Source organism: Pundamilia nyererei, unplaced genomic scaffold (assembly GCF_000239375.1).
Source record: "Pundamilia nyererei isolate P.nyererei 1_Seehausen unplaced genomic scaffold, PunNye1.0 scaffold00025, whole genome shotgun sequence".
Classification (NCBI taxonomy): Eukaryota; Metazoa; Chordata; class Actinopteri; order Cichliformes; family Cichlidae; genus Pundamilia; species Pundamilia nyererei.
In genome coordinates this window covers 3,640,835-3,664,041 of record NW_005187426.1, presented here as the reverse complement: position 1 = coordinate 3,664,041, position 23,207 = coordinate 3,640,835, and the positions used below count along the sequence as shown (strand labels likewise).

At 39.4% G+C, this 23,207-nt stretch overlaps 1 protein-coding gene across 1 annotated transcript in view; it reads left to right on the top strand.

The window, feature by feature from the left end:
• Positions 1 to 23,207, top strand: part of chd9 (chromodomain helicase DNA binding protein 9) — a 70,905-nt gene that overhangs the window by 19,403 nt on the left and 28,295 nt on the right. Inside the window, exons 3-4 of the mRNA XM_005727640.2 lie at positions 11,142 to 11,554; positions 20,766 to 20,871. Of these exons, the coding sequence (XP_005727697.1) occupies positions 11,142 to 11,554; positions 20,766 to 20,871 (519 nt within the window). The remainder of the gene's footprint in view (positions 1 to 11,141; positions 11,555 to 20,765; positions 20,872 to 23,207) is intronic.

Here is a 23,207-nt window from a genome sequence, read left to right as displayed (position 1 = left end):
CTCTCTCTCTCTCTCTCTCTCTCTCTCTCTCTCTCTCTCTCTCTCTCTCTCTCTCTCTCTCTCTCTCTCTGTTGCATCCTAAGGGACCTCCTCTCGGCTCCACTCTTCAGTTTGCACCGATGTTCCCATTAATGAATGGCATCATCCGGCTTGCTTGTTTTGCACAGTTCAGTTCCACTTCACTGCCTGGTGTCTGACCTGCTGTGCCATCTCTGATTCAGAGAGCACCACATCATTACTCAGAACAACCACAGCACACACTAACTCAAAAAACCTCTAGAAGGGCACTTTCAAAGCACATCCTCCACCAAGGCAAATGTCCCATTTCACAATTTTTAAGAGAGCAATTCAGATTGGTCCCCATATTAAATTGTTTCTGCCTTAGTGGAGTCTTCCAGCATGAACAAAGTCCCATGAAATTTGACTTTAGAATGAGCACATAGCCCTGAGAATGGACCATGGACTCCATAACCATTTACCATTTCCCTCGGGATGAATAAAGTATGATCAATCAATCAATCAATATAAAGGACAGACACACTGATCCCTTTAACATGCATTCTTTCTCATGACCAGGTAACTCATCTGGATGTCCATTTGTAGAAGTAGGAGTTTACAAATGAAAATGGAAACCACCCTACTGCTCAGTTGATCTATGATTGTTATGTTTATTACTTTATCATTTCAGTTGATAGTGAAAAAGTACAGTAACGCAGGGTATCCTTTAGAGTGGGCCTACATTGTGATTGACAAGTCTCCACTGAATGAATATGGTAGGGTTGGGCAATCTTCTGAATCGGTCTTGTTGCCCTCCTGTGAGATTGCCAGTAAGTGAAACCACTTGTGCTGGGACAAGTCATGCAAAGGTGGCACTGTCCAATCTCCATGTTTGTGTACTGTGTGGCTCAAACACAGAGCAAAGCTATCCAACTAGCTCGACTGCTAGCAAAATAAAGAGACACAATTGGATTTATTTTCTAATTCCAGCCTGACATGTAAGGCTATACCAGCAGGAGACATTTGTGCATATATGGTGTTGAATGATCATAACGAGCCTACTGTAATTAGTGGGCGTACATTTGTGGATATCACCTACAAAGTTAAAACTCTTAAGTCATTGAATTTGCTGCTGCTTCTTTTTTTTCTTTATGCTTAAAGTTCTAACTTGTTCCGTTCATTCTGTTGCTATGAGTATTAAATAGCTTGTCTGTCTCTCCTCCCTTCTTCAAAAGGCACCACACTTTGGAGTCTTTCATTTGCAAACACGCCCAGTGAGGTAGGGGGGAAATAACTGAGTATCTCTGCAAACAGACTTTTACATTAAGCTTTAATTTAAATCAAGATAACAGACAAAGAGGTCCTCCTGCATTCTCTAGTTTTGTTCCAATGATGAATCAATGCCATGGCTACAGATGTTTTTAAAGAGTGCAGAGCTCAGGATTTATCAGAGTTGAAGGGAAAAACAGTGTTGATTGGCCAGCTGTGGTGATCAGTGATGGAGTTACCACCAATAAGAGTTATGAGTTTACCTTGAAAAATGTCATCCCTTGTTAGTAGGGTTTTTTTTTCCACATTAAAGTGAAGTAAAGATTCTGATGTGGATTGGAAAATACGGCAGGGAGGCAATGCTAGTTATCTTGGGCAGCATAAGAATTTACTTGCATTTGAGACTAACAGTAGACCCTCTACAGAAATATATTTGGGAGAATGCATGTGAATCAAAAATATTACAATACAAGTAGCTCAAATAGCTTTTTGATTCAACATAAAAACTAATTTTTGTAGGGAATAGATGAGTTTCCAAACTCTCCCTACACTTAAACTGTGATGTATAAATAGGGGGTAGCAAGACTGAGAAAGTTCATATAAATTATGATGCACCGTCCGTCAATTTCTTAGTCAGTTACACTTCTTGCTTGAAAAGTCCAGTTTCAAAGCAACAAGATGGCAATAGTCAAAACTGACCCTTCATGACAGGACTTCACTAACTGGTGTTGTCACATTGACTTTGTGTTTTATATTCTGTCTAGGATAGGGTCCTCTCCTCTGTTTGAAAGTGATATACAAATAGATAGCACTTCCACAAAGATAAGACCGAGTGTGTGGGGGTGTTTATGTGCGATAAGACATACACAGATTTGTTTTGAATGTCAAGAATAAAGTATACTAATTATATTAACCAGTACTCAGAAGTGAGGCTCCTTAGTTGCACTGTGTTTGTCAGCTACTAATTGTGAGAGTTGTCCCTCTCTGGATGGATGGTCTCTTGCTTTCATTTTGACTCCTACTCATTCGTGCATGCAAGCAGTGCTAGTCCTTGAAATATCATCTTAAATCTCACTGAGTGTCTGCCCTCTGAGCTGACACTTAAAGATGCAAGAGGGGCAAATGTCCTACTTAGAATTGCTCTCTCTCTTCTCAGTCATTGGCCCTGGTTGTCAAAGAGCCCAGACTAGACCATACTATGTATTCTGACCAAGTCCCAAACCCACGTCATGGCTGTTAATTTTTTTTAAAAATGTTATTTTTTTGGAATCACTGGGAAAATTAGCATCATAAGCAAAGCAAACACAAAACAGAGGTCTGAGTTTATTTTCCTCAGTATGTTAATTAACAAAATATGATTTTAAATCTAGTCATCAGCATAATGAAAGACGTTATTGCTATTCACATGGCTTTAGTTTAATTAGTAACTTTAGAAACACTGCTGCGGGGCAGACAGTGCTTCCGTTTTATTTGGTTAAGTGGGTAGTAAGTCAAAGAGAGAAACAGTTTCAAATATTTACCCATTTGTGATAGTACTTCAGGAGTTAAAAACAATACTGTTTAATGTAAAATCAATTTCCTCTTTTTTTTCTCTTTTGCTTTATTAGTGGAATTTAGACAAAGGCCTGACATTTACTCTGGACTCATACTTGGATGTGAATCACATAAGGTGGCTGTAGAGATCTTTTCTCTATACCTCACATTCCTGCTTTGTCTCCTCACAGTCACCCCCTAGTGTTTAAAACTGACATAGCTAGATGATTACGTCCAGCATACTATACCTATATCCCATCTGCGCCCAAAAGGCTTTTTGTTGGAATTAAGAATGTCTTTCAGCGCTAAACTTGTTTAAATAAAGGAAGAAGTCAAATAGTGCATTGCACAAACACAAGGATATATGATCTTTCTTTATGAAAGCCTGTTGGATCTGTTGTTGTGCTTCTAAGGAGTGTAGCATGATTACATTTATAAAGCCTGTCCTTCAATTTGCTGGACCTATTAGTTAGTTAACTGTATCCAGTACAGTTAGTGTTGTATTTGTACTGAAATAACCCTGATGTAAAGATCATGCAGTCTGTTGGAGAATGTTTGTTTGTTTGTTAAAGGATGGAGGAAAGAAAACGTCCTTTTCGGCTTTGAGATCCTGGTTTACTTGCACGTTATCTATAATTATCTTCACAGATGCATACATGTGCACACCCAATGCATAGTGTGCTGACAGTGTTGTTTCTCCTTAGGCTAGTACAGTTTTCATGCTCATTCACTTCTTTTGGGTGTGTTGGGTTTATTGAATGGTTAACCCAGTGGATGCAGCATTATAATTATCTGTATTATACAAAATGTTTTGAACTAATAGTAAGATGAAAGTGGCCTGAACAACTCCCATGTGACCAATTGTTATTTCTAGCTGCAGCATCACCTTTTTAAAAACACCTACATTACAAGCATTTTGATGGTTTAACACATTTCACACTTGCAGAAGACAGAGAAACGCTATGTCTAATTTAAAGTTTATTAAAAATATTCAAAGCTGGCTTCTTCCTGGTTTAAATGTTTAGGGAGTGACTCAGAATATAAGAACAACTGGCACATAGTTCAGGCAGCGACTTAAGTGAGGTCTCTCAATTTCCCTCTTAAATTTCACCATATGAAAAAGAAAAATACATTTTGATCTTAAGTATATTAAACCCAGCTTAGAAAGTCCTTGTGAAAAATAGCAGTTCTGGTGTTTGTTTGTTTTGTTTTTTCTTTTGGAGAAAGCCAAAACCTCTTTCATTGGTATCAATGTTTTGTTTTTGTTTGTTTTTTAAGTTTAAATATTTGCAAAACAATTTCTGTTATTCGAAACTAGAACACCTGTTTGGAAGGTGAATGAATAACCTGCCCATCTCCTTTCAAAACATACAACCTGGCTGAAATTAAACAGTCATGGTCATCCAGAATTTTTCAAGACTGAGGTGGAGGTAAGAACACAAATAACAGGTTCAGCTCAAGCAGTCATCAAGTGGTCTTTACTCTGTGAGCTCCCTAGTTAAAAGGTCCATGTCATGTTTCATTGTGCACATGTGATTGTAGTGCATTGGCAGTGTGTTAGATGTCTATGGGCAGCTACAAACTGCCCATCTACCTGTAGAAATCATTAGATAGGGGCAGTATCAGAAGTATGTGGTAAAACCGGTCTGTGGGCTACTCTTGCTTGTGCTATTGTTGGTCCATCAGCCAGCCACGGAGAAAAGCGAAGTTATAAACATACAACGAGCTGAAATGAAACAGTGTTTTTAAAGCAACAAAATGAATCCACTGCAACTAGGTTTCTACTTTCATACTTTTATTTCTTTAACTTTGGAGTTTTATTCGGGGGGGGGGGGGGGGGTTTTTTTTTCCCGGGATAAAATGCCACTATCACTCCCTTACTTGTTCTGTTAAATGCAATGCATGTCATCCATATCCAGCAATGAGCAGTTGGGATTTTGGAGGACTGCACAAGTGTACGTTTGCATTGTTGGAAAACTCTTAGGCTCTCCATAAACAAATAGATGCGCAAATGGACAAATCGCAGGACCATACGTTTAGCACAAGAAGGCAGGTAACTATTTGGTGAATTCACTACAGGTGATTTTATGTGTTCATTCACTTGCAACTTAAGTGGACTATCTACTTCTGTGCTACAAAATGAAATGAAAATAGTAGATAGATATAATAGAATATTGTGAATTGATTCTCATTAAATTTTGAAGGCTGGCTTTGTTTTCCAAGAAATGCGTAAATCATTATATTGTTGAGGCCTGTTTAAACTTTCTTTCTTTTTTTGGCTAAAAAGAAAAATGGTTAAACAGGACACCATCCATTTTCATCATAGCATGTCTAATTCAGAATCATGGCAAGGATAGATTGGATCTAGCATTGGTCACTGAAGACAAAACAAAATCACACAGTTGAGTCTCCGCTACAGAATAGCTGTCCTTGATTTTGTGTGTATTTTATTTTTAGCTTGAGAACATGGCAGTAAACTTATTCACCAGTGAAAACCTCATTATATGAAAGAAGTAGTGTTTTATCAATCACCTGTTCAAATTTAATTCTTAAATAACATTTAAAAATGTGAAGTGTGTGCATTGTCTATTACAGTGCAGCCTTTTTTTCATCCCGCACAGTGTTGTCACTGACACTTGGTGTCATTGCATTTGAGCTGGATAAGGAATTAATTTTTGGGATATGAGAGTAACAGCTGGCTTTTGGCTCTAGAGCCTCGTGGGTGCTAGCCATCTTGTCATTTACAGCCAGTGCATTGCTAGCTCTGAGCTCTCCATTTTCTTAATGGTGAGTTGGTGGAGACTCTCATGGTGGTTCAGGCAAGAAATGAGAGCAGTAGCGCACTAATACAGACTCTTTGATGAGGAAGTAATGGAGTGTTCAGAGACAGACACCTGTGCCTCTGCAGCCACGCTGCTTCTCTATGCGCACACACATTTTTTTTTCACCCGCTTCCTTTTACCAGCTCTGCTACTCCCCTCCCCTTCTCTACTTCCCTCCCCTCTTCCTTTCCCCTCCCTCATCTGTCCTAAAACGAAGCCACTCCCCTTGTACAGAGCTGCCAGGCTTGTTTGCATATTAACTGTCTAGTTGCCAAGGAGCTGTGGCTTCATGCCATGTGACCGTTGAAGCATGTGTACGTTGTTGACTGCTATACTTTTTTTTTTTTTCCCCTTCATTTTTTAAAATCTAGTCCGGGTAGAAAAAACATTTACCATGGAGCAAAAATGTTTCATTAAAAGCAACATAGTTACTGAATCTGGTTTTAAATGAGGCATTATTCCGACTCTCTGGAGGCTTGTACCAGGTTATTTTATTCTTCAAATACTTGATGTTTTTTTCCCCTGAAGATAAACCATTGTGGGATGTACAAAATTGCATACTTGTGTAAACCTGTGGCAGTTAAAGTAATGAATGACAAAGTTTTTTTATTTTTTCACTGTTGCAGTTTAATGAGGACTGTGAGGAGACTGTATTTTTAGTTATGTTTATGTTTGTCTAGGGCGGATTGAATATATGACTATGCAATATGTGACTGTGAACTCATTACAATGTGAGTGTGAGTGTGTGTGTTGTCGAGTCATCCTTGGGGAGTGTAGCCTGGTGGACATTATCTGACAATAGATTTGTTTCGCTTGGAGAAAATGCTGTTGCTCTGCTCGCAGCAAGCATGTGGTCTGCTTTAAAGTCCAAACTCCAAGGCCTGACTTGGCAGGTTGATACAAGGCACGCTGCTGCAAACACTTAGAAAGGAATATTGCTGTGCACACATGGCTGTGATCTCTGTAGAAAAGACAATATAGAGCTTTAAGAGCAAACCAGAGGGAGATGGTGTGAGAATTTCTAAAGCCACTGCTATAACAACACCCCCATTTACACACATACAGATTTTGAATAAGGCTGTTAGAATATGTGTACAACATGGAGTGTAAAGCCATATTGTATTGTAACCTCAACACACTACCCCACACATTTCACACCATAAACTCACAACCCATGTGAGGAGGATAGGCATTTAATAATATAATAAGTTATATATAAAGTAACACTATATGGGATGTGTTCCTGCCTGGAAGTCTGACTCCTTGCTTTCTAGGATAATGTCTTACTCTGCGTTTTATTTACTAATGTCTTCACAACCGCCATGCAGCTTGTGTCACACTGACCGGTCAGATGGCATGTGTTTCAAAAGCTGTTCGTGTTTTGAATTGTGGTAATTATTCATCCCATGAATGCAACCATTTAGTCCTTTAGTTTCTTGGTGTCTTAGATTTGGCCATTAGAATAACTTTTTTTTTAGAGACGGCATGAAAAGTGTGTCCTTCCTTGAATTGAACTGGACAGACAACAAACTGTGTTGTGTGCAGCTGCATTTGAAATTGACTTTGTGTTGTGTGGGAAGGATATTGGTTTACCTTGTTTTGCACAGTAAACACAGACTAAAAACAGCTGATGGCGTCCGTCAGTAGCTCAGGCCTAACCCAGTCGTTGGGGGGTATTGTACCCGGCGTCAAGCCAGCCTGTGTCTAAATAATTCCCAATACCATGTGCCAGGCTGTGCACATGGACCCTAGATTGTGCTGTCAGGAGTTCCCTGAAAGGCCTTCTAGCTCAAAGAGTTTGTGGTTCACAGGAAGAGCTCCATGTCTTGGACACATCCCAGCTTCCACTCTTGGTCACCCCTCCCCCAAGACTCGTAGCAGGGTGACCTGGCTTTGACCCGGTAAAAGTGTTTGAATTCACCGCTGGAGACAGTGTAGGCTGTGTGTGCCAATTTAATTAGGAAGTTGAAATCTGTTATACTCTGTTTGTATGAGAAATTTATTTTTAGCCTTTGGAAATTTGTTTTTCTGTTTGTTCTTCTGTCTCTCTTGGAATCTGGTGTTCTATTTATAAATCAACATATCACTATCAGCAACCAATATGAGGAAGTGAAAAGCTACGATGTTGACAATCTGTGGCGTGGGAGAAATCCAGTACTTTGGGGGTTAAGTTGTGAAAGTTAATGTAATAACTGCTAGCACCATCTGCTGGCCTACTTCCTTACAAAGAGAGAGAGAGAGAGTAAGAGAGAGAGAGAGAGAGAGAGGGAGAGAAAAACGAGTCTGGGTTTTAACGACATCTCTAATATTCATGCTGATGCATTTTGCTGCTTTGTGCTTTCATTTTCCGTCGCTCTGCCTGCCAGAGTCTCGAGCTCGCCACACACGCCCGAGCCAAGGAGAGGGGAGGGCAGCGAGGGAGAACAAGGAAAAAGATAAGTGGGGGAGAAAGGAGGAAAAAACAATCAGCCAAACAAGCGAGCAAGATAACACAAAAAAGGCTTTTGTGTGTAATAAAAGGAGTAACCTACCTTATCCCAGCTGGTGAAGAAGACGAGGAGAGGCACAAAAAGAGAAACGACTAAGCGGGAAGAGCAAGAAAGAACAAGAAACAAGAGGGTGAAGGCTCAGAGAGGCACTGAGTGCACTCACGAAAGGCAGGCAAAAAGAGGAATCAATGAGAGGGGAGGAGAGAGGAAGGCAACTCTGACACACACACACACACAGAGTGAGTGAGGGAGACTTGGGTGAAGCCGGACGACAGTAAAGCAGCACACAGCAGCAGAATGAGAGCTTCCTGGACTGCCACGCACCTCCTCTACCGCCAACAGCGCTGCTCCCCCATCACCCTGTGAAGAGACAGGCGAGGGTGAGAGAGAAAGAGAGAGAGGAGAGAGAGTGAGCTCCCATGCGCTCCTCTTGAGCCCTGCCTGCTGGGGGAGGAGGAGACGAACAGATCCGGCGCTCTTGCACTGCCCGAGGAGAAGAGCTGACCGGGAAGGAGGAGGGGAGGCAAACGAGGAGTGAGGGAGGGGAGGGGGGGACACACGGCTCAAGGAAGAGTGAGAGACAAACGAAAAGGAGAGAGTGAGTGTGTTTGTAACAGAAAGTGTGAGTGAGCAACGGAGAGAGAAGAAACCCAGCGAAAGGGCAAGGCTTTTGTTAGCCGGTTGGAGAGGGGGAGGAAAGAGGAAGGGAAAAAAAACACCATGTCTACAGTGAAGAGGCCAAGAGGAAGGGTAAGTGAGCTGTGCTGAGAGCTGGGAGGGAGGAGGGACAAGGGGGAGGAGGAGGGGCCGGCAGGAACTGAACAACCTCCTCTGCTACTGGCTCATGCTGCACTGCCGCCATCTTGAACTCATTGCTGCTTTTTTCCCCTTTCCCTCTATATTCATTTGCTTTGCTGTGCTGGACCTTAGCATGGTTTACTGGATGTACAGTATTTTCCCCATCCCCACTGTCCAATCATACATCACTTTTCATTCTCAGTTGAATTCTGCTGCCCTGTTCTGTAGTTTATGTACAGTGTATGGTGTGTGTGTGTGTGTGTGTGTGTGTGTGTGCGCGCGTGTGTTTGTGCCCTCTATGAGTTGAGCCTGTCAGTCACCAGAGACCTCACTACATGTGGAAATGAGAGGGTGGGAGCGAGGGAAAGGTGTCCGGCCCAAATGGAGCTTACTCTACCTTTTCATTAGCTGTAATAGTCCCTGCCGTTTTCATGGGACTGCGTGCTGCTAGAGAGATTGAAATCACTGCAGTGCTGGCAGGCTGTAATTTCAGTTATTTATAGATGTATTACACAGCTGCAGTGCTCTCACTTTTGGTGCATTTTATCTTTTCTCTCTCTCTCCCTTGCGCTGCCTTTCTGATAGAAACCTGTTTTCATATTTAGTCTTCCTCTTTCCTACCTCTTTCATGTGCGTTCATGTTCTTCCGCTCTTAAACATTACTTTCTACTCCTCCCTCTGTCTCTCTCTCTCTCTCTCTCTCTCTCTCTCTATTTTCTTTCTTTTCACCAATAACTTAAATGAGAACATTCCAGCATGATCTGGTAAATTTCCTCCTAATAGCCTCAGCGCCGTGGCACACGTGAAAATCATAATGCAGCTTTTGTGTGTATGTGTGTATTTTTTTCTCCCCACTTCTTCCAAATGAATTGCTAGTTATTCAGTTCCCTCCCCCACTTTGTCAGTGAGGTTCAAGCTAATTCTCTTTATTTAGCTAGCAGTGTGGAAAAAAAGCAACCAGCCGCGCCTGGGCCATGTAGGCATACGCAACACATTTTTAGATTAGGTCATCCATTTATGGGTTCCCTCTCTGCTGGGCTTAAAGCCCACCACAGGGTGCTTGTGTAGTCATAACCGCAGTCACGCCATCTATTATGCACATATTATCATGTATCAGGCAGGCTAGATTATTTATGTCTGCGAGGCTCACTGTGACCTGCTACATTGAACCAGTGTTTAACCCTCCGTTTGAAAAGCTTACTTGAGCCAAAAGAATTTCAGTTGACTTTTGATGTCACATGGTTTCAGAGTTCAGACAGAGGGTCGTCTGCCCTTGATCTAAATGAATTCTTGGAGGAAACATTGGCCTTTCATCAAGCTCAGTGTCTACTAGTAGAGTAGAGTTAAAGTGAGCATCATGCAGAGCATGGCAGGTCCACCCCCCACCCCCAGCTTTTGAGATGGGGACAGCAACAAGCTCTGCTGCCGGAGTGCTTCACACAGCCTTGAGAAGGTTCTGTTTTTCTGAATGAGTGATATTTTCATTCGTCACACGAATGCACCCTAGTATGTTGCGAATTAGAAGGCTGGATTTTAACATTTAGTTTCTTCCTCGTTTTAGACCTTGTTTATTTATATTATATTATATTTATTATATTCAGCTGCTTACTGTACAGTAAAATGGCATCGTACTGTGCTTCCACGATATTCTATGAAGGAAACAATAATTCGATTGTGTTAGCTGAGCTGTGTGACTGTAGTGGATCCACATGCTGAATGCAGCTATAAATACAAGCAGTGGTATTAATGGCTTGTTTTGTTTTTTGTTTTTTTAATAAATGCTTATGGTGTTACAAAACAGGAAGATGTTTTGAACAATATCTTTTTTCCTTTTTTTTTTTTTTTTTAATTGTTTGTTACCAAACCTAGTGACAACACACCTATATATGTAGAAATATATAACCTGTAAATGGCTGCAGGCTGTATCAGTACATCCACATTGTACCTCATTGGCTTTGTAATCTGTTATATGCATTATGTAAATTAAGGCTGATGTTGTTGTTTTTTTTGTTTTTTTTCCTGTTTTGCATTTTTTATTTATTTTTTGTGAGTCAGTGTTTTGAAGCTAGTATTTGGAAATTTGTTTTGTTATTAAGCTTTTTCTTTTTAAAGATCTTTGCATCACTAGATTTTTCTAAGGTGCAGCTTTTTGTTTCGAAGGCTCGATGACATCACACACCTTTTACAGTACCATGCTCACTATGTTTCTGTTTATTTTTCTCTTTGACCATAGCCTCGAAAGAACGCTAATGGTCCCGGAAGCCAGATACGGGTCCTCAGTCCCCCAATGAAGAGCAGCTCATCCTCGTCATCATCCTCTTCATCTTCCTCTTCATCTTCATCCAGCTCCTCATCAGAGAAAAGGGTTCCACGGAGGACGCATCATCAGATGGATTCAACTCCACAGGACAAGCAGGAGAAGGCAAATAGGATAATATCAGAGGCTATTGCAAAGGCTCGGCAAAGAGGGGAGAAAAACATCCCAAGGGTTATGAGCCCAGAGAGCTTCCCCAGCTCTTCTTCGCAGTACAAAGCCCACCGTGATCATGAGCACAAAGGAAATGGGAAGGCACGGTCCAAGGAGAAGGCCTGCAGGAAAGCTTGTATTGTACCCTCCTCCAAGCCCAAGCAGAAGGCCAAGATCGGGTATGTAGTCACAACCATTAATGCTCAGCTATAAACTGCTGCAGTGCGCTGTTGCTTTGGCAAAAAATAATCCACTAAGCATCGCTTTGATCTCATGTCTTTTAACTCAACTCATGCTTTAGTAACAGCGGCATTTCATGAGCCCGTATGCGCAAGTAACATGTGCCACTGATTAACTATCTGTCATTATACTTAATATACAAAAGACAAAGAAATCGTAGTTTCAGCGTTTCAGAATTCAAATTAGGATTTTTTTAAAAATTGTATAGCAATAATATACACCACTTTAATATGTAAATAGGATAAACACTACATTGAGACAGAGATTCATATAAAATGAAAAGTTACAGGACCAAATCTTACATATTGGAAAGCTTATGTCAGCTATTGTATTTTCTATAGATTATGTAGTGAAAAACATGTTAACATTATTGATCACTATTTTGTCACTACTGGAAAATGGTTTAACACATAGCTTGCGTTCAGTAAAAGTCGCGTTTATGTTGAGGCTCTTCACTTCACTTCATCCACATCCACTTTTCTAACAGTTCCCACTGAAGCTTAGGAATTTAAAGGGATGGTTTAGAGTTTGAAACTATTACATATTTACGATGATTGTTCTAAATGTTTGATTCAAGAGCCAGTTTAAAAAGAGCAATTTTCAATAGGGGGGGAAAAAAAATTTTTTTCAAGTTCCCAAGTCACAGATCAGTAAGTTTAAACTTGAATTAATGTTACTATACATGTGCTTTGTCTTTTTCTGACTTAAGGTAATTCCTTCTTGCTATTTGCATCAATAAAGCAGCAGCATTTGACTGATTTTAGGTTCTTGTGCATCGGTTGATTTTTATTGGTACATTTTTACATTTATTTTCTGCCTGTGGTTGCCAAGATGGAAGCTCAAAGTTCAACAGACTTTACTGCACGCCATAACAATAAACCAGGCTCAGTCATCAGCATAGACATCGGAGGAGCACACAAAGACTCCATTTACATGCAGGACAGTGCTTCTTAGTATGTTTTTGTGAGTAGTGCTGATGTAAAGATACCTTAATCTGTCTCCCATCCCCCCGTTTTTAACTGCTATAAGCAGTATGTAGCTCTAAGCCACACCCAGCGCAGCCTGTTAAGATATCAGCTGGTGCAGATGTCAATGCAGAGGCAGGGAACTGAAGGAATGGGGGAATGTTTAAATATATCACATTGTACAGCTAGAAAAAAAAATCACTATTGGTTTTAAAGCAGCACCCACATTTGAAACCTAGCGTGAGAGTGGCTGGAAATGGTCAAACTGAATATCTGGTTGGCTGCGGCCTTGGTTAATAATTAGATGAGGTATGCTGAGGGAGAAAATCTGTAGCACATAATGAATTTCACATGTCCTGTGTGTGAAAATGACAAAGTTTTGGAAGTGCTAATGTTTGGGAGAACAGTGAGATGATGGAGGCATCAGTCATTGTGATACAGTCTGCCTACACTTTCAGGTTTAGTTGGAGGTAGGTGTCTGTTGGTGTTCACATTAAGTCATGTCTCAGCTCCATGATGAGCTCCATGAGGTTTGTGGATGTGATTGAATTTTTGAACAAGCTCAGGTGTGATCTTAAAATGAAAGCGTTGTTTGAACTTGTTATTTATCTTTGACTTTTAAGATCAGGAAGCTTCACTCATATTGGTTAGAGAGTGCACACCCAGATCTTTTACTCTTCTAACCACCTTGCATCCGTTGAGACAGTTCTTAAAACCATCAGTATGTAATCAAGTGCAGTCTAAGACTTGATGGCTTTAAAGGACAGCTAACCGTGTGTTTGCAGTCTGTCATTTAAATGTGTCACAGATAACAGTCATTGTTGTTATAAGCTAATGAGCTAAGTAACCCAAGCAACCATACCTGGGGTAAATGTTGTTTTAAAAAACAAAAAAACAGTCAGACCAAAATACAGTCAGTGATATAGACCACATTTTATAGCACCCATTTCTTCATGTATTCCAGCCATTTTGAAAAATGAAGTGTATTCAGGTCAGATGATGGACCGGTCATCTGACTAGAATGACCATACTGAGAAATTTATAAAGTGCACGACATTTCAAATTAGTTTGACTGCTTTGCTTTATATTTTGCTAAACATTACATGACATTACTATGCCTTAATTAATCATATTTTGGGATTTAAGCTATTTAAGCTATTAAAATTGCTCTTAAATATGTTAAGCTGTTAAAATGCAAAAGACTTTGGTGCGAACACGGCAGTGACGTATAGCTGTCTGTATATGACAAGAGGTTTGTAGGAGTGTGTGAATGTTTCCTCTGAGGTGTGAAGATTCATAGCTAAGAAAATCTTGAGGCTAATGGAGCTTTTACTTTGCTAATTAGCAAATAAAGAACAGACAAATTGGTGCGGATCTTTTTCAAGAGCTCCACTTAATGATGCTGCTTGAAGACTCAAAAACCAAAATAACTGTGACTCTTGATGGCCATGTTGATATAAACAAAGACACTTACAGGAATAGAATGTGCATTCACCTAAATCCAGCAAGTCCAGTTTAACTGAGACAGGCAGGTGTAGACCTTGAATCACGAAGTCAAAACATGATCCGCCACAGTCTCACAGCACTCATAAACTTAATCATAAACATAAAAACTAAAACCCATTGTCCTGAGCACTGGATGGCCTGATTTTGTCATAAATACTATTTTCAACACCCACTTTTTATTCTAAACAGTAATGAAGTAAATGTATTATTGCAAATGCACAGGGAGTGACTACTTGTTGATGAAAGACAGAAAGGAGAAAACTTTCCAGGCTAACAAAACAAACATACCAGCTATAAAAGACTGAAGTGACTGGCACTGTTGTAACAGTTACAGTGTTTATTTTCATTTTTGCATTGTACATTTTGACTATGGACTTGTAGAACTACTTCACAGGGCCTATCCATAATAGTGTTCTTGCATTAAGGCTATGAATGGCTGTATTTCTGACTGTGCCTTGGCCTCTTGCCCAGGTTGACTCTTGGTCTGGCAATAAAAGCCCAATTCTACACACATTTGCATACATTCAAGAGTACACAATTAATTATAGATATGTTGTATAATGCATAGTCTGTTTACTAGTTCTTTCTTTTTTTGTGAAGAAGATTCAGTTTCTATTTTTGCTCCACACAGATGCAGTTGGAATATGTTTATATATGTACAGGGAGGGGTAGATCTGTTGCACTTGTGATGAAGACTGCGGTGATTGAGACTATAACACGAAGCGTCTTTTCTGTATTCATAGTGGAGAGAGTCCTGTTTATATGCATGCACCACCAAGGATCTCCACATAAAATATTAATGTATACCGACTGCAGAGGTACTAACCTTCCGCTAAAGTCATTAATTCAGGCTCTGCTCTGTTGAGGGTGTGTGCTTGGCTGTGTTCTGAAAGCTGGAGGTTGTGTGTATTTGGTGCTGTTTGAGTATGTGCTCACTCTTCCATCGCATCGTCTGACTGTTCTTTAAGCAGGGAATTGGATCCCACGATAAGACCATTACCCTAATTGTCGGTATACTTAAGGCTCTGTTTCTCTGAGACCACTATACTGTCATCACTACCTATGTTTCTCGGAGAATCAATTCTGTTTAATGCCTAATAAGTGTCCTCTGGATTACTTGGATAGTTTGCTCACCAGATGCTTGGAAAGCAAATTGGGGGGTCATACAATCATATGGAAAATCTGCCTGTCTGATGAGAATAAATAAATTAATGCAGCCGATTAAAATATGGGTGCAACAGCCGCTGTGACAGGTGGACATGACAGATATCCAAGAAAAATCAAACCGGAGAACAAATGTTACATATTTGTTATCTTTGTCTTGGCTAATATGCTTCAGTATCAAATGACTCTTCTTATCTGGGGATTTTTAATGAAACTATAGCCCAACAAGAATTTCCCAACACTAAAGTCCTAACTGATGTCCTACTTTGGGAAAACAAGATGTGGTACATTAAAATCAGCTATTGGGGAATTATAGAGACTAATCTTCAACTTGGTTTATAACCGTCTTAATAATTAAATTGACTTTAATCACTCTGACTGCTGAATATTTATCAAAGCTTAAACATAGACCATTAGATCCCACAGCATTTAGGCAAATCAGACACATCATCATGGAAGCTCTTATGCTTTGCTGCTATAAGGTGCGATAACCCTGGGGAATCATTTCAACTGTTAGTACTACAGGTGTTTATGTTGAATCTTCAGATTCACTCGTTTGTGGCGGTTTTTGTTTTAATCAAAAGGGCGTTACTTAAGCACGTATTTGTGCCTCAAAGATATATCATACCATAATATCATACATAAACTTGCTTGTGGTATGCTTTGGAAATGACAGACCGTAATAGTAAAACAGATTAGTGAGTTAACCCATCATTGTAAAATAGTTCATTTTTAATTATAAAAGCTTTACTTGCTTTCAGCGTGACATGATGGACTGACCCTAAAAGATGTTGTGGACAGGATGCCTTTTTCAGGGTCACCATAGGACCTGCATATCCTGTTTTTAATATTGTGTAAATACACCTAATCTTAATAAACAGGACTAGGGCACTGATAGATTTTGCTTTTTGCTTTTCAGCCAGAATTTTATAAATTTAAATATTAACCAACATTATCTACTCTAAGGAGAGGAGGTGGTTATTTTACTGGATAGGCTTGACCGATCACGGCTCTCTGTAGGCTGGAATGTGCTTTTCTGTGCAGCCTACCTGCTGAAAAATACCCTCAAATAATTATCAGATGAAAGCAGTGTGCTGCTCTTTTTGTTCCACCCTCCCCCTCCTCTTTACATTTTTTTTCCTAATATAAATTTGGTTCAATCAGCATGCTCAAAGCTGTGCATCCAATGCTTCCTGTGAGCAGGCATGTTATAAATATGCTGATACTACAAAGCAGCAGGGTAGTAGGAAAATATCAAACAAAATGGTGCTTGTGAGATCAATTACATGATAGAAAATGGAGGTTTAAGTCTAGTGTATGTGCTGCAGCGTATAGCTGTTCATATTTCAATGCTTGCCTGCTAGCTGTCTAATCTCTTCTCCCTCACTTTTTTCATTAGGGAAAGCTAAAGCTGTTTTTTTTTTTTTATTGTTTTCCTAGTTAATCCCTTGCAGGGTGCATTTTTGTGCGTGTTCACATGTGCAGGCATGTGATATATAAACATTCTGGGGGTCTGTGCATGTCTTAATGCAAACTCAGATGTTCTTGTGTGTGTGTGTGTGCGCGCGCGTGTCTGTGTGGAAGAGAGAGAGGCTACTACCCATTTTTAATTTAAAAAAAAATATGTTTGCTGTATAAAGCAGAAATCCCATGAGGCCATGTGCTTTGCGCTGATATAGTATTTGTGTTTTAGAGGGTGCTTGATAGAGCTGCTGCTGCTGCTACTGTTTCCAGTTGTTTGCTATGTGGTACTGAGATTATAGCCTTCCATTCATAAGAAGGGGGATTTCCTGAGAACGACCTGCACTGCTGTGTCAATAAGCCCCTCAGGATAAGAAACGCACACAAACACGCAGCATACTTAACGGCATTTTTGAGTATAATTCGTTCACTCAAAATCATAATTTTCTGAGGTAGGCTATCTAATAGGTGAATACTGTTCCTCCGACATGCTGAAATGCCTCATTGCAGTTTTGGCTGGCAAAGCACCATCAGATCTTGATTCTATTAAAATCAAACCCTCACTCATGCACTCTCACTGGCGGCATGCCAAGTAGGACAGGACAACACTGGGGGACAAGGGATGGGGTTATTTGGCACAATGGGGGAAAAGCAGCCAAGAAAGCCGAGCAACTAGATTATTACTCTCAGGAAAAAGCTTGTGATAGCCTATCATCAGTGATACAGAGTAATGTCAGATCAGGGACAACTGTAGTCAAATTAAAGATGTAGGATTATGTCTTGAACATGGCCTTGTAAAATTTGGAATCTTTATCAGGAACAAACATTTCCACCCAGCAACTCTGGGCGGAAATGCACCATAAAGTACAAATATAGGAAACAAAAATGAGTAGAAGTGGTGTCCTCTGCAACCATAGTGGTTATCACATGTCAAGAAACATGACATGGTTGCCAAAGTTATGAAGTCACCTTCTGATATCAGTTAGTTTTAATGGACAAACTATTCATCGAATAATGTTTCGGAGGGTTGGTCTGAAGGTCATTTGTTTTGCTCAAGATTGGGAAACATCAGTGAGAACAAATTTAATAATTTGAAATGGTTTTGACCCGATTGATAAAATTCAACATGGGAAATTGCATCAATATAGAGTTGACTGTTGGTATTATAAGATAATTATTTGTTTAACACATGCCACAGAGACTTTGTTGCAGACAGTTTCTTCTTGTGTTCACTTTCTCATAAATTTGGCATTTTCCTTCAATATAAAAAAAAACAAAACTCTTTTTACAGCTGTCTCTTTGCCTGGTCAGGCTGTTAGGCATTTTGAATACTTAGGAGAATGAATAGAATTTTTGTAATTCAGTGGTTTTCATGCTGATCTTTTAAAGTTCTTTGCATCAGGGAGAACTAACTACTACCCAGAAGAGTCTGCTTTTGTACCACTTTTTGTCAGTAAGGGGTTGACTTCAAAGTCTGAGTTTATTCCCTGTCATTTGAGTTACCATATTTCAGCTTGTGGGAAGTCTATCCAGTCAAAGGGAGAATGTGCATTAGTATTGATGTTAGTAAATCTTTGGGTGGTCCTGTGTATCAGCCACATAAGCGGTGGAACAGGATGTTACCATCACTAAGATGTGGGTTTTGTTTTTTTGTGTGTGCAAGTGTAGAATCTATTTTTCATTACTATGGCATCTATGTAAATCACGTGACTCTCGTAAATGCCATGCACACATGCAGCAGATGTCGATACAAATGTATCCCACCGGCATCCGTATTTTCTGTCTTCACTTTCTGGCTCAATTGATGTTTCTACAGTCCTCAAGTATCTTGCTTCACAGTTCAAGTTTTCCCATATGGGGGTCAGAGAGATGCTTTAGCCCTGTTATGTGCTGTTAGTTGCCGAGCTGCTAAATGGTGATGTGACACTGCTATTCAGCAAGACCCATATCACAGCCAGCTTTTATTTAGTCAACGATAAACATTGTGTTCAGTCCCATTTAGCTACTTTATTATCATTATTATCAGTATTGTTTTTGTGTTGTTTCATTTTGGTTTTTGTCTTCTTTTCTTGGCGTCAGAGCTGGAAACTTTCTTTTTTCTTCCACTGTGTCACTCTGACTTGGCATATATCTTAGCCATTCGTAGCGTTAGTAACCATGTACTGGTGTTGTTTTCACAGGAAGTGATGTCATGAGGAAGATTTAACACCCACATAGCCAAATACACTCCCAAGGGCATGTTGCATGGCAACCATAAAGTGTCATTGTCAAGAGGATTTGTGAGATGTAATATCATCCAGAGAGGGGTGGAGGGGCAGGGACAGGGACAGGGATGCCAACTGAGGGGACAGCTCTTCAGTGTTGCTGGAAGTCTGTTATTTTCTACCTTACACAGTCAGATATTATAATGGGTATGTGGATGAGTGTTTGTATCACCTGAAATGTATCTAGTCTATCAGACCACTAATTCTATGTTGCTTCAAGTATTTTTCCATGTAGATAAGCTTCAGATGATTAATTTTTTGACATTAAAAGTGAAATGTGTGAAAAAGTGTCAAAAATATGTTTTCGAGGAATTTTATTTTGTTTGTTTTTACTTTATTTTAACTATGAAAAAAATTGGGTTATAATGATATTTATGCACACTTACAAATATATACGAAGATAAGACTTTTAAAGAAGTCTTAAATCGGAATGAAATGATAAATCGGAAACAACAGAATTAGTGGCTTTAAATATTGAAGTTGCTATCTTGACAGTTTGTTTCTTTGCTGTCCTAGTTGCACATATTTTTCCTCTCACACTCTTAACATGTTTGAAAGCTTATAGGGAAGAAGATATATATTTCCTATCAATATCACACCAAGCCAAAGATTTACCACTTGCGGCTAGCAAGAGATTATGCATGTGGAGAAGTGTCTGCATATGTGGTTAGAGAATATATGGAGAAAGGTCACAGAAATGATATGTGACTGAAAGAGAGGAGATTAGAATATGAAATGCTGGCAAAAAATTAAAAGCTTGCATATAGTCATTCTGCAGTTTAGTTATATTTGCTGAGATGCTGAAGATATCTGGAGCTCTGGTACTATAAATGTATATTAGACCAAGGTAAGAGTTTCATCACCCACAAACTAGGAATGGTATTTTAAAGAGGAAAGAAATATTTACCAAATTAGGATCGAATGACGTTGGTGTGAATCTTCCATTTAAGGAGGAGCTTTAGTAAAGCACCGAATTCCTCTCTGTATAAACTGATGCAGCGTCCATTGTGAGCATGTTAATACGTGCAGCCATTCTCTACAATCGTTCCACTGCTGTTATATGTATGTTGGAGTTTGACATAAAAACTGCATTTATTCCTTTTGGTGTACAGTGCAGCAAATGCTTTTCTTTTTCAATGTATATGTTTGCAAGGGGCCCAATAGTTTTGGTTGTCTTTCCATCCTTCTCTTAGAAGTCATTAATGATAGCCTTTTTGTTAGAAGTAGTTCCTTATCCACCCACTTAAAAGCTGTTAAAATGTCTCACTTTAGATTTAGTTCAAAATAACCCTGTTTCTTCTGAAATAAATGTCAGTTCTTTTGAGGTGTTTTTGCTTTCTGTGATGAGCTCTTAAAAATGCATTCACTTTGCATTAATATACTCCCTAAAGTTTATGCAAGTGCAGAATTGTCAAAAACAATGAACAAGCGAAATTGCCCATGTAGAATATTTATACTTGATAAACAGCTTGTAGAATGTTTAGCAGGACTTCATACACTTGAACACGTTTATTGGGTAGATATTTTTTTTTTATCATTTCATATTTAAGAACTCTAGACATGGACACATTTGTGAGATAAACAAGATTTTTAACAATGTTTTGAAAATAAATGTAGATTAATTTTACAGTGTCGAATCAAGCACGAAAAGGCAGAAAACACTAATCAGAAGCCTCTGGATTGTACCATTAGGGCATTTGTCCAGCTAAAATATGCCTAAAGCAGAGTAAAAATTGTATATTTGGTACATGTTTTTTATTGTTTTCATGGGGTCTTTTTCTCTCTCTTAGGAAAATTGTCATCAAGATTGGAAAGAAGAAAAGGCGAAAGCCCGAGTCTTCAGAGGAGTCGGATGATGACCCTCCCCCTCAACACACTTTGAAGGATGATGACTCTGTGAGTTCCAGTATAAAGTATACACAAACTTATGCAGACATACATGCACAGTACAAGCCAACAAGGAACAGGGGCTCTAATGAGACTGGGAGAAATTAGTGCATTTCATTGCCGTTTATCAAACCAAACTATGAACCTTACATATGAGACAACACTAGAATTTTAAGTTGGAACTTGGCTATATTTGACTGTGTTATTTCCCCACTTTATTCAGATTTTGTGCAGGTGTTATTGAGAGCAGACGAGAAATACGAGACTCTTTTTCTGTTAGCTTTCTGATAAAACTTAAGTGGTGTCCTCGGCCTGGCTGTTCACACTGCTGCTGAGCATTGTAGAAGACTTAACAGCTTTAGTCTGATTCTGGAAGGCTCCACTCTCTGGTTCATATGGAGGTCATACAGTGGGTGGCTATCTCAAGTACACATTCTCATCTGTGTTGATGATTGAGAAAACTGACAGCAGAGGTTTTTATCTAGGTCAGAGCATCAATGATAGAATGACAAATTGAACTAGGTGTCACCTTAGTTTACCCTTTAGCATTTAAAACACACTTCTGGTCTGTGTGGAGCTTTTCTCACTAGTAGGTTCTGACAGATATCCAAAAGGTTATGAGTGACATGAATGAATGACTGGGGACGACACCCCACTAACTACAGTGTGTTGTATGATATAATTACGCCCGCTAAGTGGCACCCCAGGACTTAATTAAAATAGTCGGTGGATGACTCATTTATGATGATCTTGTGGAAGAGGTTGAAGTAGCTTGGCCGCCGGCTGGAACAGGAGCATGATCTCCTCAGGGGCTCGCTCCTATTGTTGTGGCATGCGGCAGGTTTGAGTCTCCAGCTTCTGGTCAGTTTGGGTTTGTGAATGTGAGGGTATATCTCCACGGGAATACTGTGCTGCACACCTAATTAACTGTGGCTCAGTGGCATTTATTCCTAATTAACTACATATTATCATTAGGAGGGGCTCGTGTATTGATGCAGGATGCAGCTGCCCACGCATATGATAATTATAAAGGCTTGACAGGAAGGAATAGAAAGAAGCTGGGTTTTAGAGCACTTTTTTTCTGATTTTAAGGATATTTTTCTGGACTTTGACTTGGTTTTAGTAACGTAAGGCCAGTAATAGGTTATGTTGGGCAATGGCCTGCACAATGGAAAACTCTATATTATCATTTTGAACAGGGAAATGTATAAATGTTAAGTGCTTTTGCTAGGGCTGTTCGATATAACGATGTATATCGGATGACGATATAAAAACATCTATTGTTTCATTTTACGCTTCGTGGTGTCGCAAAATAAACTATTTATGGCAATATTTTTTCATCGTTTTGATGGTCACTGTAGTGACTATATTAATTTCTTAAAATTCTCTCTTTCTCTTTTATTTAATATAACCACACTACGGATGGACAAGCGCCTGTTTTTATGTGCTGTCATTGGCAACAACGACGGTAAAATCATCGTGTGTCCGCTTGTTTATTTTCCAGGTAAACCTTTCACAATAAAGCTCAAGATCCTGTTGAGACTTTTCAAAATAAACTGAATCACATGAAAAAGTATGCAGAGTATTTATGGATGAGAAGCAAAAAAGAGCCTTCGGGTGCTAAAAAATAAACCTTAGACTCAAACGTTAGAACAGGCTTTCCCCCGCAGCACGCTGTGTAATAAATACTCACAAAGAAAACGGCGGCCGTTACAACCTATGTCTAAAAATGTATAGTTTCATGCATCAGTTAAAACACTCGACTCCAGGTACACGACACCCAGCTGGAAAAACTTCAGCTACCCGAGATTCACAGTTTACAGAAAATGTTAAATTTTTGTGATTTGTGTCGTTATCAGGACGATAGATGTTTTATATCGGGATATGAGATTTTGGTCATATCGCACAGCCCTAGCTTTTGCCATTTGTGTTTTCAACCAGCAAGAAGAAGGATAACATCTGTGATCATAGAATATTAAAGAAAATATATTTGACAGTAGACCTGATTGTTAGCCTAATGCTTTTCTAATCTTATTCTAAATTCTAATAATAAAATGTTGGAAGCACTGGCAGGGATTTATATGAGTAAAAGCATGCTCATTAGTCACAACTTTAAAATAGTTTGTAGATTTTGTTGCTGTCAGTTTAAATCACACTAAGCGTAAATGCATGTGTAATTTGCCTTAACTAAGCAGTGGGACACTCTAGGGCTGTACGATATGACCAAAATATCATATCCCGATATAAGAAATCTATCGTCCTGATAACGATATATAAATCACAAAAATTTAACATTTTCTGTGAATCTCGGGCAGCTCGTCTTGCAGGAAGTGTTTCCAGCTGCG